At 45.5% G+C, this 14,862-nt stretch overlaps 1 protein-coding gene across 1 annotated transcript in view; it reads right to left on the bottom strand.

Annotated features, from left to right (window-relative positions):
• gria1a (glutamate receptor, ionotropic, AMPA 1a) overlaps nucleotides 1-14,063 on the bottom strand; it is a gene marked incomplete at its 5' end in the record, with an annotated part of 63,496 nt that extends 49,433 nt beyond the window's left edge. The window contains 2 exons of the mRNA XM_084550335.1: nucleotides 13,677-13,811; nucleotides 13,976-14,063. Coding sequence (XP_084406461.1) covers nucleotides 13,677-13,811; nucleotides 13,976-14,063 — 223 coding nt within the window. The remainder of the gene's footprint in view (nucleotides 1-13,676; nucleotides 13,812-13,975) is intronic.
• Between the last annotated feature and the right edge of the window lie 799 nt (nucleotides 14,064-14,862).

The following is a 14,862-nucleotide window of genomic DNA, read 5'->3' as shown; positions in this document are numbered from 1 at the left end:
CGAGCGTTTGTGTGCGAGCAGCTTGTTAGTGCTGCTCCACATGTGTAACGACACCGGGGGCAGGGCTGAGAGACCTAAAGTGATCTCGAAGACCCCAGCAACACCTGTCCACCCTGGCACTCCATATCTCCTCACCACAGTTGCAGCTGCCATGGCGGCAGGACTGAGGTTGCCCGGGCAACAGCCTGCCTCTCTGGCACGGATTACAGTAGCTCTGAGCTGCTAAAGGACTTTTGGAAGACGGAGTGGGAATTGTGAGTGTTTGGACATTTTGTCATAATTAGGCCTCCCCTCAAGGAATTAGAAAATTTGCAAAACCGACTTGCCTTTGCAAAACCGTGAAAAAAATGGGAGAACTGCTGCACAGTTCCTCTGCATCACACTTTTATGGAGAAAAACAGAAGTAAGAGGTGATACCCAAGAAGTATTTTGCATGATTTTAAAGGATGTTTGCGGCCTAAGAATCTGAGACATGACTGTGGTGGCCCTGATTTAAAAGCTCATTATCATTTTTGCTTGGTTACTAAAATAACCCTAGCTTCAGAATCTTTAACTGATGCCCTTGCGATTCTGTTTTTACCTAGACCTTAATACTAGGGCAGTTAAACTTTCCTCTTACTAAACCAGAATTCTGAATTTTCCCAGCTCATGCCATTACCATAATAATTTCCAAAAGTCAGAAACACAAATCTTTGGTATATGCATTGAGATGCAGGGAAGCTCACCGAAACTGTCTCCCGAAATGGAAATTTTCACCCTTTCTAAACTTTTCCTATGAATGAACAACAAGGTGATTTGCATTTGTTGTGGCCAAAGAGTTTTGGGCCTCAGGAAAAAAAAGAGAGAGAAAGGCTCTGATCCTAAAGGGAGGGCGGGGGGGTAGGTGTGATACTCACACAACAGGAGGAGCTGTCAGAAGCAACTCACACAACTCACGTCTTCCCTGTTCTCCGTTTCCTGTGCCCTGCAGCTGTTCCTCAGCTTAGCATGAGCCAAATATCAAATGACAGACGTGTCTGTGCCGGCTGCACAAAGAGGGCATGTTTGTGACAGTTGCTCCAGCATCTGAAGTTGCGGATGATGAGAGGGCTACTGGGGAGGGAGGGAGGGGGGGTGTTAGCAAAGCAACGCGGCATCCTTCACACCGGCCATAAATGCTTTAGTTTGAAACCTGATTCAACATCTAAACGCAGCATTTTGAAATATCAAACAGCATTTTTTAAGCTTTGATGGGTAAAAGACCTTAAACGTGTTTGATAGATGGCGATTAAATAAAACAAAGCATTTTATAAATTTATGTTCGACAAGGAACTGTTGACAGCCAAGTAAGTCCATTTAACTGATGTTTATATATTTATATATGTAATCAGAGGTCCTTATTTTCCAGATATATTGGCAAACGGACGTATAAGTCAAAGGTGTCAAGGTGCCCTTCAGCTTCCGCCACATGAGCTGCTCACAAACCTGTGTACAGGACTGCAGCAATACAGAGCTGCTCCTTTGTGTGGGCGTATGTGATCTTTTTTTCAATAGTTCTGCTTTGCTTGACATGACAAAAGAAAATCAATGCAGCTGAATTGAATTGTGCCAAGAACACGCACACAATGTATTTTTAGAGGTTCACACGACCAGGTTCGCGAGAATCAATACGAGGAAGGTTTCTGATGCAGAATTGGTAACAGATGAAGTCTGGTCTCAAAGGTTTTACAGGGACCACATGGAAAAAAAAACAACTAAAAACACACATTTTGATATGGCCTCCAAAAACACACACTCACACGTGGAGCACTAGTTTTCTACTATTTTCCTCCCCTGGGACTTGCATGTTATTATTCCGTGAAACATTAAGGTCAGAGGTACAGAGGGAATTTCACAGCAGCAGGAAGCCAGGTTCAGCTGGAGGGGACATACTGATTGGAGGGTTCTTATTCAGTCATCCATAAAGATATTTCTTCATGATAGAGCCCCGCTACTGAGGACTGCCAGGTGACTCCACAAAATAGGACATCCGGTGAAGCTGCTCATCTTATCCACTGATCTACCGCATGCAGTTCTCTATTCTGTGTGTTATTCACTGTGAAACTCCAAAGATATGGAAAATCTTCCAAAGGCAGAAAAACCTGTTGTTTTTCTCCTCCTCTGGACATCACAGGAGAAAGGCTGTGAACAGTGAGCTTCTAAATCCAAGCCAGCTTCCCACTACCTCAGCATAACCCCTCTAGATTGGATCCCAGAGTCACACACCAACTTCATACAGTGAGCCTCGATCCCACAGCTACACCCAGGTTTATAACATGCGTCCAATGTCACCTTTACACTCCACAACACGGCAGCTGTCTTTTTAAGTCAATACGGGTTAAAAAAACAACAACCAAGACACTCTATAAAAAGGTTGCAACTCATGTTTTTTTCACTCTAATTGACAACTTCAGTTAATCGTTTAACCGATAAAACGTCGCAATCTATCACAGCTCAATATGACAGCAAGGTAAGGCTTGTTTTTCCCAACCAAATGTAAAAAAGTAAAAAAACTAAATAAGATATTTAAGACATCTTGACGTTATAAAGACGAAAGATGCCACCATCTTGTGATGTTGCCACCACAAGATGGTGGCAACATCAGGGGATGGCAGTCTGCTGGTCAGTCAGTCCATCGCTCAAGTCAAGACAGAAATATTGCCATATTCTGGTTGCCTAGGGGACAGCTCGTACGTATTTATTTAAAAATATTCACCTATCCTGATCAAATACAAGCACTAGAGCTAGGTGTTTCATTGACTTTTTATTTTTTTTTTAAAACTGCACTATTTTCAAAAGTAAATATCATTTATATTAATCAATATTAACCTTTTTTCAGTCATCAAGCCGCGCCATGCTCACATCTCTCCCATCTCAGACCCTCCATCTCCGTCTGCATGCAGATAGCCTGCGAGCGAGATATTTAGGAACACCGGTAAACTGTGGCTACGAAAAAATAACCTGGGTTAGCCGCTCCCCCTCTAACCTGCATGATTCTCTGCGTGCACGTCGGGTCACACACCGTGCCACCCACCCCCAAAAGTGAATTCTTACTTGGCCTATGTTTATTTATTATCTGCTATTAGTTTCATGTAATTTCTCTCATGTTATGAGGGTGTACATGTTCAAACAGGGTCGGGTTGTACTTTGTTTCCTGTTTTATAAAAGTGCTTGACTCCACTTTGCAGAAAACATCAAGCTATATATTGTGTCTAGCCATTCAGCCTAAAAATAGGTTAAGAATAATTTAATTTACTTTTTATGACCCAGCCATAAAATGCACACTGCTATCTATCTCAGATGGTCTTTCTCTTTAGTGCTAATCACCAGTGATAAACTTTCTATTGAGCTAATTAACTTTAATTAAGCGTCCCAGGTCTACTATACTACGAGAAACTTTATTCTTTAATCTTTCCTACGTTCTTAACCACTGCACTCGCCAACTTTTTAATGCCGCGTTTTAGTAGTGAAGGTATAATGTTTTTGAAAGTAACGCGAAATGCTTTATTGGCTTTAGTCGCATATCTACCCACACTAAAAGATTAAACCACAAAATCCCTCCACGTGCTGCAAAACAATCCATATAGATGATTAGGTTAGCTACTGCAGGTATGAGCCAACAGGGGATAGAGCACTGGGGAGATGTTTCCCGCTATATTCTTGCAGTCAGATCTAATAATGAAGCCTTAAGAGTCCCTCCAAAATACCCAAATACAATACAATGAATACAAAAGCAAGTATTCATATTCACTGGCTCACAGTTCCTTCGCTTAGCTTCGTAAGACTGATAATCACAAGCTACTCTATGTTGTCTGTATTTTGTGTAATGCATCTTGAAAGATGATAGTGGCGGGAGTAGCAGGGCTGTTGCTGCTGTCACATTAAGCAGTAATATATCCCACCTCCACAAGGGTGAAGGGTCACTCAATCAACCACAGAGCACTTTGAGGGGAGATAAACACATCTGACACCAGACACTGGAAGACGCACGCCGTTATGTTCCACTCAGCCACCCGTGGCTAATAACTGTCATATAATGTGTGTAATAAAAACACAGAGCATGTTGTGGTCCCTGTGGTCCCATCCGTCTTCTGGAGAGCTAATCAGCTATGCTAATGAAAGGCTGGGCGAAAGTAGTCAATAAATAGTTCACTCGCACACATGTAAAAGCATCCAGCTTTCCGTCTGTGGTTGCAGACGCTCCGTGCGCCCACCTCAGCACCCTTCTCAATAACACAAAAAAAAGAAAGTCTCAGGGGTTTTGACAAGTCAGCGTCTCACACACAGCTGTTGTGCTCTTGTGAAGAATCCCTCAGGTGAAGGGCGGGGGTGGCCTACTCCGTGAGCCCTCCAACACAGCATGACTCACACGGCGCAATCAATCTCCTTCTGTTCAGAGGACAGGGGCCCAAGGGACCGCAACGCAGCACCGACCACAATCTGCATGAAAGTCTCCAGACATGACTGAGTAGGAGGGTTTTTACCGCGAGAGAGGTTCTCTCCGGGATCTCCAGCTCGAAAAAAACTTGAAATCTGTTGTGGAGAAAATGATTCACGCCACGACAATACGTCAAGTGGTAATGTGTAAGTGGGCTGGGAGGAGATCTCTTCATCCGTGCATATTCAGGCAAGCGAATGCAGATGCCGCGTCAAGAGAAGCAAAACAGGGCTTTAGAGGTTTCGGGAAGGGGTTGAGATTTGCTTCACCGCCTCCCCATCTCTCTGGAGTACCCCATATGCCCCGTGGAGTGTTGCGCGGCGGAGAGGTGCGCTCGCTGTTCCCCGGGATAAACAGCTTTAGCTCCTCAAGCTCAAGTGAGATTTACTGCCCGTGCAGGAGCAATAAAACTGTGTTTATGTCACTGTTGTTTCCTGTTGAGTGCCCAAAAAAGAGGAGAGAGAAGAGAAGAGAGAGGAGAAAAAGAAAAGTGATAGAAGGGAGAATGATGAAGAAAGCTGAGAGTGACGGCAGGCAAGCAGGAAGACACCTGACTCTCAAGCTTCTAGGAAATAGCACTGATCAGAGCAGCTGACCAGCCAAACAGTTCTTAGATTGTCAACCAGGGAGCGTCGGACGCTCATGGGAGATTCCGTGAGATGAAAAGGGGGTAATGGAAGGTTAATAAGCACGAGCCAAAAAAGCAAGTGAGTCTCGAAAATGTAGGCGACAGAAGGCGAAGAAACAGACACATTAGCGCTGCGAGAGGAGATGATAGGGAGAGCGCTGCGAACAAAGAGAACAGATGCCAGCCTAGCAGTGGGAAACACGGGGACCACACAGTGAAATCTAGATCTCTCCTATTTCCTCCAAGTAATAAAACAATGGCACCGTATCGCCTCATTAAATGGGTAATCGAGGGTGTGAGAGCACTCCCCTCAGCTCCAAATATCTCTCTCTCCCTCTGCTCTCGTGTCTCACTCTCTAACCCTCTCATGTTAAGCCATTGTCTCCACTCCTCACTGTTTCCCACCACGCTCCCAATCTGCTTTGCCGCGGAGCCCCGCCGCCTGCAGAATAAATGCTTACCTGGGCAACGGGTCAGAAACGAAGCCCAGACCAGCTCCTGTCAGGGGGTATGGAAACTCCAATTATCTCCTTAACAATCATCCCCTCGCAATTATCTCCCCATCTGTGTATCGGTGTCGACAGGTGCAGAGGGACGGCCCCGCTCACGCGCTTTCATTTCTCTGACAGAAGACGTGATGGAGGCGGATGTGTGGGGCCAGAGGAGCCAACACATAGCCTGCATGCTAATTCATTAGGAAGCTTTGTATGAATTAAAAAGTGCCTTCGATAAACTCCAGCCGAGCCGCTGGGAAATAAAAGTATTCATTGTAGACCTGAACAAAAGTCATGAACGCTGCCGGGGACTATTGTTATTGTTATTAGTCAATTAATTAAAAAAGAGGAAAATGTGAAATCTGTGTCCCACACTTTTGTTAAATCTTGCTCGTTTTAGTGACATACACCAATCAGGCATAACATTATGACTAATATTGTGTAGGTCTTCCTTATGCCTCCAAAACAGTTGTGACTCGTCAGAGAGTGGACATGGACCTTCTGAGGGTGTCCTGTGGTGTCTGGTAATAGGATGTTGTTAGTGGAGGCCTTTGGGTCCTATGGGTTGAGGGGAGGGGCCTCTGTGGATCATCCCACAGATACTTTGTCAGTTCGGGATCTAGTGAATTTGGAGGCCAGGTCAACACCTTGTGCGGTTTTTCATGTTGTGTCAGGCTGCATCCTGCTGGGGATGGCTGCTGCCGTCAAGGAGCGTCATCGCTATGGGGTGTCTGGGGCCTGGTACATGTCTAAGTAGCATCCACACGAATGCCAGGTCCAAAAGGTCAGTGGTTTTAATGTTGTGGCTGATCGGTGGTAAATCTATAACACAACTCGGGAATAAGAGGCAGCCTCTCCAACTCCCAAAACTTTTTTTAATTAATACGACTATGTTGCACCAGCCGCCATCGGTCACGTGAAGGAGTCAGCTCACTCCCGACCGACGCATCGGTACGTCACAGGGAATTTTGACTGAAAGAAGGAAACCCATTTGCTTGCAATCAAAGAGAGGCATCCCAACCTGTACAGAGAATTCAAGGCAAAGTAGTTTCAGTTATTTTGAAACTGTTCTGGCAATGCCTCACCATGCAACAAACAGTAGCTTGTTTCAGCATTAGTATAACGTTATTAGGTTGTTGTGTAAGAATATTAAGAAGCCATGTCAAAATACATTCACTTAATTGCTTTTTATTTCCAATTTGGTATCAAGAATTTTAAAATATCAGTGGTTCTGGTAGTGACCATTAAATTCTCCAGTAATGCCGACAGATTTAGACATTAGCTAAATATCACCAACAACGTTACTGATATTTCGGTAAAGATTTGCCGAGCCCGGCGTGCTACAGGTATAAAAGAATAGACTCCACACTTAGGCACAGATCTTTGGTGGTAGTCACTAATCTTATTGTGTATGCTGTCTTACTGCGGAGCCACACTCCTGAGCTATTTATTTTTTAATGTTCTGTTTGTTGTCTTGCTTGCTCCTCCTGACTGTCAGCAACTGCTGCAGGTCTGCTGCGAGGGCAAAGTCAGTCATTTAGTACCGCGAGCATCTGCGCAGGCACGTCGATGACAACCAACCGCAGTCTCGTGCTGTCACCGCTCGAGCAGTCGCACCGTGTCACACTGTTTAATGTGCTTGTAGGCTTTGTTCCTCATTAAAGTACACAGAAGCTCTCGAGATGTACCGCGTGACAAAAGAGGGACTCCGCTTCTGTCTTTGCCGCGAAAACATGACAGCTGCCATCGTCAGGCGCTCGTCCCTCCACCCCGCAAGCACACAAATCCTGGTCCCCCCCCCCCAAAACGCGTTGTCGTCTAATTGCCGGCCCCGCGCGTCTCAGCTCAGACCTCCACGACACCGCTGCCGCTACCTCCAGAGACGGCAGATTTGGTTTAAATACTTGTATGAATGTAGAGGAGGATTTGGCTTAGAAATACATCAAGCAGAGCAAATGGAAACGGAGTGGGCAAAGTCTTCAGTAATGTGTGTTTTTGTCCTCACAACCGAATTCCCAAACCTGAAGACACCAGATGACCATTGGATTAGCTGGGATTCTTAGAAAAATGGCGATATGACAGGTTGCTTATTTTGTCTTCCCTAACCATTTCTCTCTTCCTTCCTCGCTGGTTTTCTTCCGCAAAGCAACACAAACACGCGGAGAAACAATCTCTATCCCCCTTCTGCTTCACACTCTATCACTCTGCTGCTCGGGGAGCAGTTTTGGCTGATCTACATTGATTGCTATGGGCCATTCCCTATCCCTGGCGCTCTGGAGCATAAAAAAAAAAGAAAAAAAGAAGAAAACCCAAGCCTTCTCATTCATCAAACCAGCACCTGCCAGACTCTCGCCCAAGAGAACTACCATCGGTTTCTTTTTTCTTTTTTTTAATCTTTTTTTCCGGCCGCCATTCTCTTTGCTTTCTGCTTGACAAATAACTGTCATGTCTCAAACAGTCAGGGGGGAGCGGTGATCTGCTATCCGTCCGCCTTTTTCAATAACGTATTGAACAGCAAGTAATCCCTCTGAACATGCATGCGCCGTGGAAGTCAGTCACCGCGGCTGTACCTCAATGACTGACACAGTAGCTACACAATAAAATACAACACCCCAGAGCCTCACTGACACCAGCCACCAGGCCTGAAATTGCAGCTTAACCTACACCCCCCCCCCCCCCCCCCCCCTTCCTCCGCTCCCATCCTCTTCCACTTAACGCTTTCACCGCACCTGAGGAGCTCCGTCCTGGGGTGTTCTTTGCACCTGGAGGTCAGAAAGAGACACACAAAAGGGCTGTATGGAAAGAAATACAAAAAGCAAAAAAAATCTCATGCAGAATAATTTCTTTTTTACTTTCTCCAGACAGATCCTATAGAAAGCCGAGTATTTTAAGCATTACAGCGCCTAACAGAGTCAGCTCCATTCCCTTTATTCTGCCCGGGATATTATTACATATTTATGCTTATAACTCCGTGGAGCGATAGCTTTGGATGTGCTGCATTGAATAATACATTAAATGCATCTGCTCAAGCGCTGTCTCATGTTAGCTATTGTGTGTGAGCGCAAGTGTGCGACCATGAAATTTCACAAAGCAGCTCTTCGCACTCTTCGCCATTCGGTAGTCAGACCATGATCCTGATGAGGGAAAACCTGAGCCAGGTAAGTGCTGAGGGACATGAGAATAACATAGCATTAAGGCGACTGTTTTTTTTTTTAGTGCATGTTAAAGGTTATTTCACAGACAGCAAAGAAATGATGAGCCAGGGTTATATATGAGAGCGCGTCCTAATATGAGGTGGGGGGGGCAGGATTCCCAAAAAGGTCAGTGAGTTATTTAAAGTGTTTCAGTAGGGACCAGTCAAATTTCAGTTACCATCCTCGTCTGTGCAGCCTCAAACGTCCACATGTCACAATGAAGTTGACCTCTGACCTTTTAGATATAAAACATCATCACTTCAATATTCTATCCCTAAAGACTTGTAAAGATTTATAAAATATGTAGTCATAATTATCAAGAATAGCCAAAAATGGGTTTTGTAAGGTCAAAGTGAACTTTCGCTGTCAAATTACGATCACTTCATCCTTGAGTCAAAGCGACTGTTCGTGCCAAATTTCCCTCCAGGTGTTGCCGAGATCGGCAGGAAGAGTTTCGGAAAATTCAGTGCCCCCGGCGTCTAAAGCTTGGTAAAATAATTTCCATCAGCGGCTGACCTGCTCATGACTCGCCAACGTAGAGACGCATGATGGGTCCCAAGCTGACATTTCTTTGTTTGGTTTTGCATCAAGCCTCAAAGTGACTGCAACTGAAAGATTACATCAAATTTGGTCAAATTTGAATCAGGGATTCAGAACGTGAAGCACTTTTCTCGTTGGATTACGTGGAAAAAAGTCATCCACACATGTACTGAACTGAATCCAGCTTTCTTTCCCAATGGTCCTTTTCTTTTTTGGGGATGTCCAAACTACAAAGCGCCGTCTTGCTGTGCTCCGTATCTCCTGATTATCTACATCCTGTTGCTTTGCGACGTGCGGGGCGTGTAAAATGGTGAATATGACCGCAGGCGTACAACAATAAATACACCGAATGGCATGCTAGGACATTAATAATGTTTACACACAACTGATAGTGGAGCTCAATTATATTACAGTCTATTCCTAACAACACAAAACTTGATTTACCTCCACCGTTCGACCACCCCTGGACTTGACCTCTACCTGCACACTCACTCTGTGACACAGACCCACATACATCCCATCACCCGACAGTAATTCGTATCTGTCGTCCCGCGGGGAAGAGCACGCCGCCCCCCCCCCCCCAACCCCCAGCCCCGCTCTATCGATCGGCTTGCTCGGTTCATTGATCATCGCTGCCTCCTGGATCCTCTTCCACTACTCTTTAACTGACCCTCAGAGAACCGGAGAAATACTGCAGCCTACATCAGAGCGGCGACAGCGTGAATCGCCTTTTCCATGAACACTAATTAGTCTTAATGAAAGGTTTATTATCGGAACGGCCGCACCGGACACAAAATCAAACTAGTGATTCGCGAAGCTGAACGCACATCTGGTTACACTTTGGTTGCTGAGTGCCATATTCTGCACACCGATTTCTTTTTTTTTCCCTTTTCTTCCAACCACCGAAAATAGCCAAAGCTTAAATCTAAGGCACACGTAGGACATCAAAGGGAAGAGAAGATGATATAGTCGTGAGCCTGCAGGGGGTTTGACATGACGCTGGTGAATCAGTGACGTCCGCATTATACACCAAGTCAATAGCAGATTATGGTAATGTGATATCTAACTGAAGGGGAACAGTGACTAATATTGCTCTTGTATGCATAACATCCCTGGCAGCTATTTTTAACCAGTGGAAACGTGTAAAATGAACCAGTCCGGGAAGCACTTGTTCTGAAAACACAAGCACGTATAGAAAAGCAGCTAGGATCTATGGAAGAAAAATGCAAATTGTCCCACTTTTTTTACAATGTTTTGTCTGACAAAGTAAGAAAACACGAGCAAATTACTACAACCCGTCTCACATTATGTTGACAGTGTAGCCGTCATCATCGTGGTGACTCCACGGGAGGGAAATAAAATGAATCACATCAACTATTCATTGTCTTCGTCTATTACGGTTCTCCTCAGTTCTCTTTCACCTTTGCCCTACTTCACCCAACATGCCCCCCGAGTCACTCGTCCCTATTCTACTGCCCTTTAGGCAGGTGCCAGCAAAGGGTGCGCATGTGTTTGTGTGTGTATGTGTGGTGGGAGGACTTGCTCCTGGAGGAAGTGGCCGGTCACAAGAGCCAGCTGATGAGTATCAACCCCTCATCCGGAGCTCCATTCATCCCCGAGCACAAGGGCCCATTCACGCTGCTGCTTTTCACACTCGTGGACCCCCGAGAGCCCCGGGCACGTTCCCACACTCGCTCGCTCGCTCGCCCGCGTGCGCGCGCACTTGCAGAGGTGAACTGTCGCTCACTCAAGACCTCCTACACACATGCCAGAAAGGAAAGGTCCCCCAGATGCAGACAGGCATGTGAAAACAGAAATCCAGGAATAGGCTGCTATTCTCATCTGACTCATTATACTCAAGAAACCCTAGGGCCCTTCGTCTTCTTCTTCTTCTTTTTTTTTCTTTTTGTCCTAACAAACACGTCTCCATAGCCTCCACATCCAAATATTCTTTTAGAACAAGTGACACGCAGCAGGAAGAGGTGTCATTTTCATTTTCGTCATCTCCCGGCGCGGTGAATCTTTCTGACACGCTTGTAGCTCACCATCGTACCCACGGACCGCGGTGATGCGCGTGACACGAGGGTGGGGAGGGTGGAAAAAAAAAAAAAAAAAAAGATGTCAAATTTGCACACGTGAAGGGTGACTGGATAAAGGAGCGCACGAGGGAAAATCTGCAGAGCTGACAGTGAACGGATGTAGCAAAACCTGAGTATAGGGTGGAGGAATCATTTTCAAACGGCTCCCTGCGAACTCTTTAGATCAGGACGTTTGATGTTATTTGATCAAGGTGTTTGAGGCACAACTGTCCACAAAAATCTACTTTTACCCTTTTTTAAATGGCCTTTTAAACAAATTCTACCAGTTAAGACAGAAAAAAAAGCAATTTAAAGAAAGGTTGCCATGCTAGCCATTTGAGTTCTTGCCCAAGATTGTACTGTATATGCTGCTGCCTCTCCACTGGCTGCACGCTGTGATGAAGATATTAATGCACCACCACCACCACTACTACTACCACCACCACCACCACCCACCTCCCTGCAGATACAGGCTCAATGTTAGATCCACTAGAGAAATCCCTCCAAACATTCACCAGCAGCGTGCCCCTCATATTCTCATCACACTCCCTTTCCGAGCAGAGGACAGTCTCTGTAATGAGGGCATCTCGGTGTGTTTACATTTCATTACACAGCTCTGGCTGGCTCTCTGGCCTAAATGGCTGAGGGCTTGGGTGGGTGATGGTTGAGGTGTCGGCCGCTCGGGGGACTTCACAGGTTTTCAGATATTTTCCGCAGCCCGGGTTGTATTTTTGAAGACGTCCCCAGATAGGATATACTTCATAAAGTGCGTCATCCTAGAGACAGCAGTGTAATATATTTCTGCATGGATAAAGGTGCATTTGCTTTTATTGGTAGTGTTGAACACTCAGTAGCAGCCAACGCTGAGCGACTATAAATCTACATGAGTGCTGTTGCACGTAATGCCTTATCTCCAATTCAATTCTAGGCTCATAACTGAATCTCATAAGAACTGCTACTAACACATTACATTAAAACTCTGAGTCAGAACGCCATTACGGCTCGTATTATGTGCCTCCGTAAAACTGCACCCTCTCCTCCTTTGTTTATATCGCTGACTGCGTGCACGCCAGAGGAAATGGAAATTCCAGGGAGGTTTCAAAGTGGAAAACGCACCAAGCGTCGTCTGAAAGCAGCAATCAGATGTCTGTCACCGAGACAGTGTCACACACCTGGCAGAGACACAGGCAGACACAGTTGTCACAAAGGGCATCTCCTGGAAGCGTGTGACTTCACCACGGCGAACACGAGTGAGCCACAGGCGAATTCAGAGGAGCCCGGGTTTGAATGAGGGAAAAAAACACGGCTGAAAAGCTTGAAGGGCGGCAGAATCTTTTCAGGATACAAAGGAGGGATAAGTGCAGGGTTAAGGAAGAAGAAACAATTTAGACTGGCGTTTCTTTTGTCAAGCTCAGGCATGGAACTATTGTTTGGCTGGCACAATGACACACATTATCACCCACGGGAGAATGGGATCACCACTGCTTGGACAAGGACTCAGGAAGCAGGACTTTTAAATGTCCATGCTGACCGTAGATCTTGCATGGTATTGCCAACTTGATATTAGCCTCATTTTAAACGACAGAGATGAATTATTGAAGATAACCTCAGGTCTGTCTGCTGTGCATTCATATTCATAAAAAATCTGCAAGAGCAGGCTCAAGTCCTAAAAGTTGAAACGTTTATTTTGCGCATGCATGTGTGCGTAGTAAAGGTTTTCGGTGAGAGGTTTAATGATGCGTGTTCTGCCAGGAAAAGATAATCGGATTTATGGTCGGTGCCTAATTAGAAATGCGTTTTGATTCGTTTTTCTTTTCCTTCTTTGTTCGCATCGCCTGCGCTGCGCTTCTTTGTTTGCCACGTCGTTATAAAGAAGGCAAGGCGCGCTGTGAGCAGTCATTCCCTTTTAAAAGTCACAAATCTGCAAAACCTCATGTTACATGACTGTAGGATGTCTACCACTGCTGCTGCTGCTGCTGCTGCAGAGGTTGGTTTTAAATCCCCGTGGCTTCCTCGGAGCGCAAACCACGCTGCAATCATGCAGAGGAAAATAAGTCCTTCGCGGTCCCACGCAACAGTTAATAAGATAACCTACTAACACACGCTTTGCAGCAGGCCTATAATGTGTGCGATTACAGCCTACACAGGCTTTTCCCTTTACCCTTGGAGTTCTAAGCGCTCTTTGCAAAGTCGATCAACAGATTGAAAGGCAGGGGAGCAGGCTGAGCAGACAGAACAGGGCAAATTCCAGCGAGCATGATCTGTTTCCAGAGAGGTAACACTTACAGGCATATGTCATGGAGAAGCTGTTCCCCATTTTGACCATATCCACCTGCGGCACCAGTTTGGGGATGTCCTGGTGGTGAGAGAGGGCGAACCGAAAAACCTCATATTCGTGCGATTCGGTTGGGAACAATCCTCCTGTTGAGCAGCAAAGGATCAGGAGTTAATGTTAGACACAGTGTGCTGGAAAGAGGAGAAACGCGCAACTAAAAAAAAAATATTAATAATAATAAAAGACACAAGGGCTAAAGTTGAATTAAAGGTGTCGGTGCTGAGACAAAAGATCTGTGCGCCATGCTCACCTATATTGATGTTACTTGGAAAACTTGAGCTTGAACCCAAGCACATCCCCAGTAAACTGGTGTAGAGGATGGTGAGGCTTCGCTGCATATTTCCTTTTGCATTGGCGAAGGGGAAAAGAACCGAAATCCAAACATATGTTTGTCCGTGTGTGAAGTTAAATCCCCGGCTTCTCCGTCGCTCCCGTCGCCTCCCGTTAGAGCCGCGTTTGCACCGACATCGATTCAACAGCGAGACAATTATCGCAATGGCGAGAAGGAGGCACCTTTCTCTCTCTTCGCTTCTCTCCCCCTCTCTCTCTCTCTCTTTCTCTCTGCCGATGCTCCCTCGTCCTCGGTTGCTGCTGTATGAGACGGAGAATGACTTCAGCGTCGGCCGCGCTGAAAAAAATAAGCCAGTCTTGAAAAGCTGTTGCGTCTCAGCGTCAATTTCCAAAACCCTTCCCACTGACAGTGCGGTGAGATCACTTCACTTGTTTCCTCCAAAGTGGAAAATTTCTGTCTTTTGAAAGAAAAACAAGTGTCAAAAAATCAAGAAACCTGTGTAGCGCACGATACTCATAAAGGAAAAATGACATATATGGATCACAAAAGGCAGATTTGCACATGGAAACAAAGTGAAAATATCTCACCCTATACTGGAAGATGTCACCTCTGAAAAATAAGATGGACACTTTCTCACTCATTACCTGACTAATGACCTGCAGGATGAGTATTTTTTATAAAAAAATTTTTTTTCTTGCAGTGTGCACCTTCAGTGCGCACACACAGGTCCCCGGAGAGACGCACAGCTTTTCATAGACATCCATTCATTTCTACTGCACTGCAAAAAGTATCTATATTACAAGCACAACACATTTACTGTCACTTTCATCCTGTAGATGTATAAT

The sequence above is a fragment of the Chelon labrosus genome (genome assembly GCF_963514085.1).
Source record: "Chelon labrosus genome assembly, chromosome: 8".
Lineage (NCBI taxonomy): Eukaryota > Metazoa > Chordata > Actinopteri > Mugiliformes > Mugilidae > Chelon > Chelon labrosus.
Note: the sequence above shows the minus strand (reverse complement) of the source record. Positions and strands in the feature narration are given on the sequence as shown.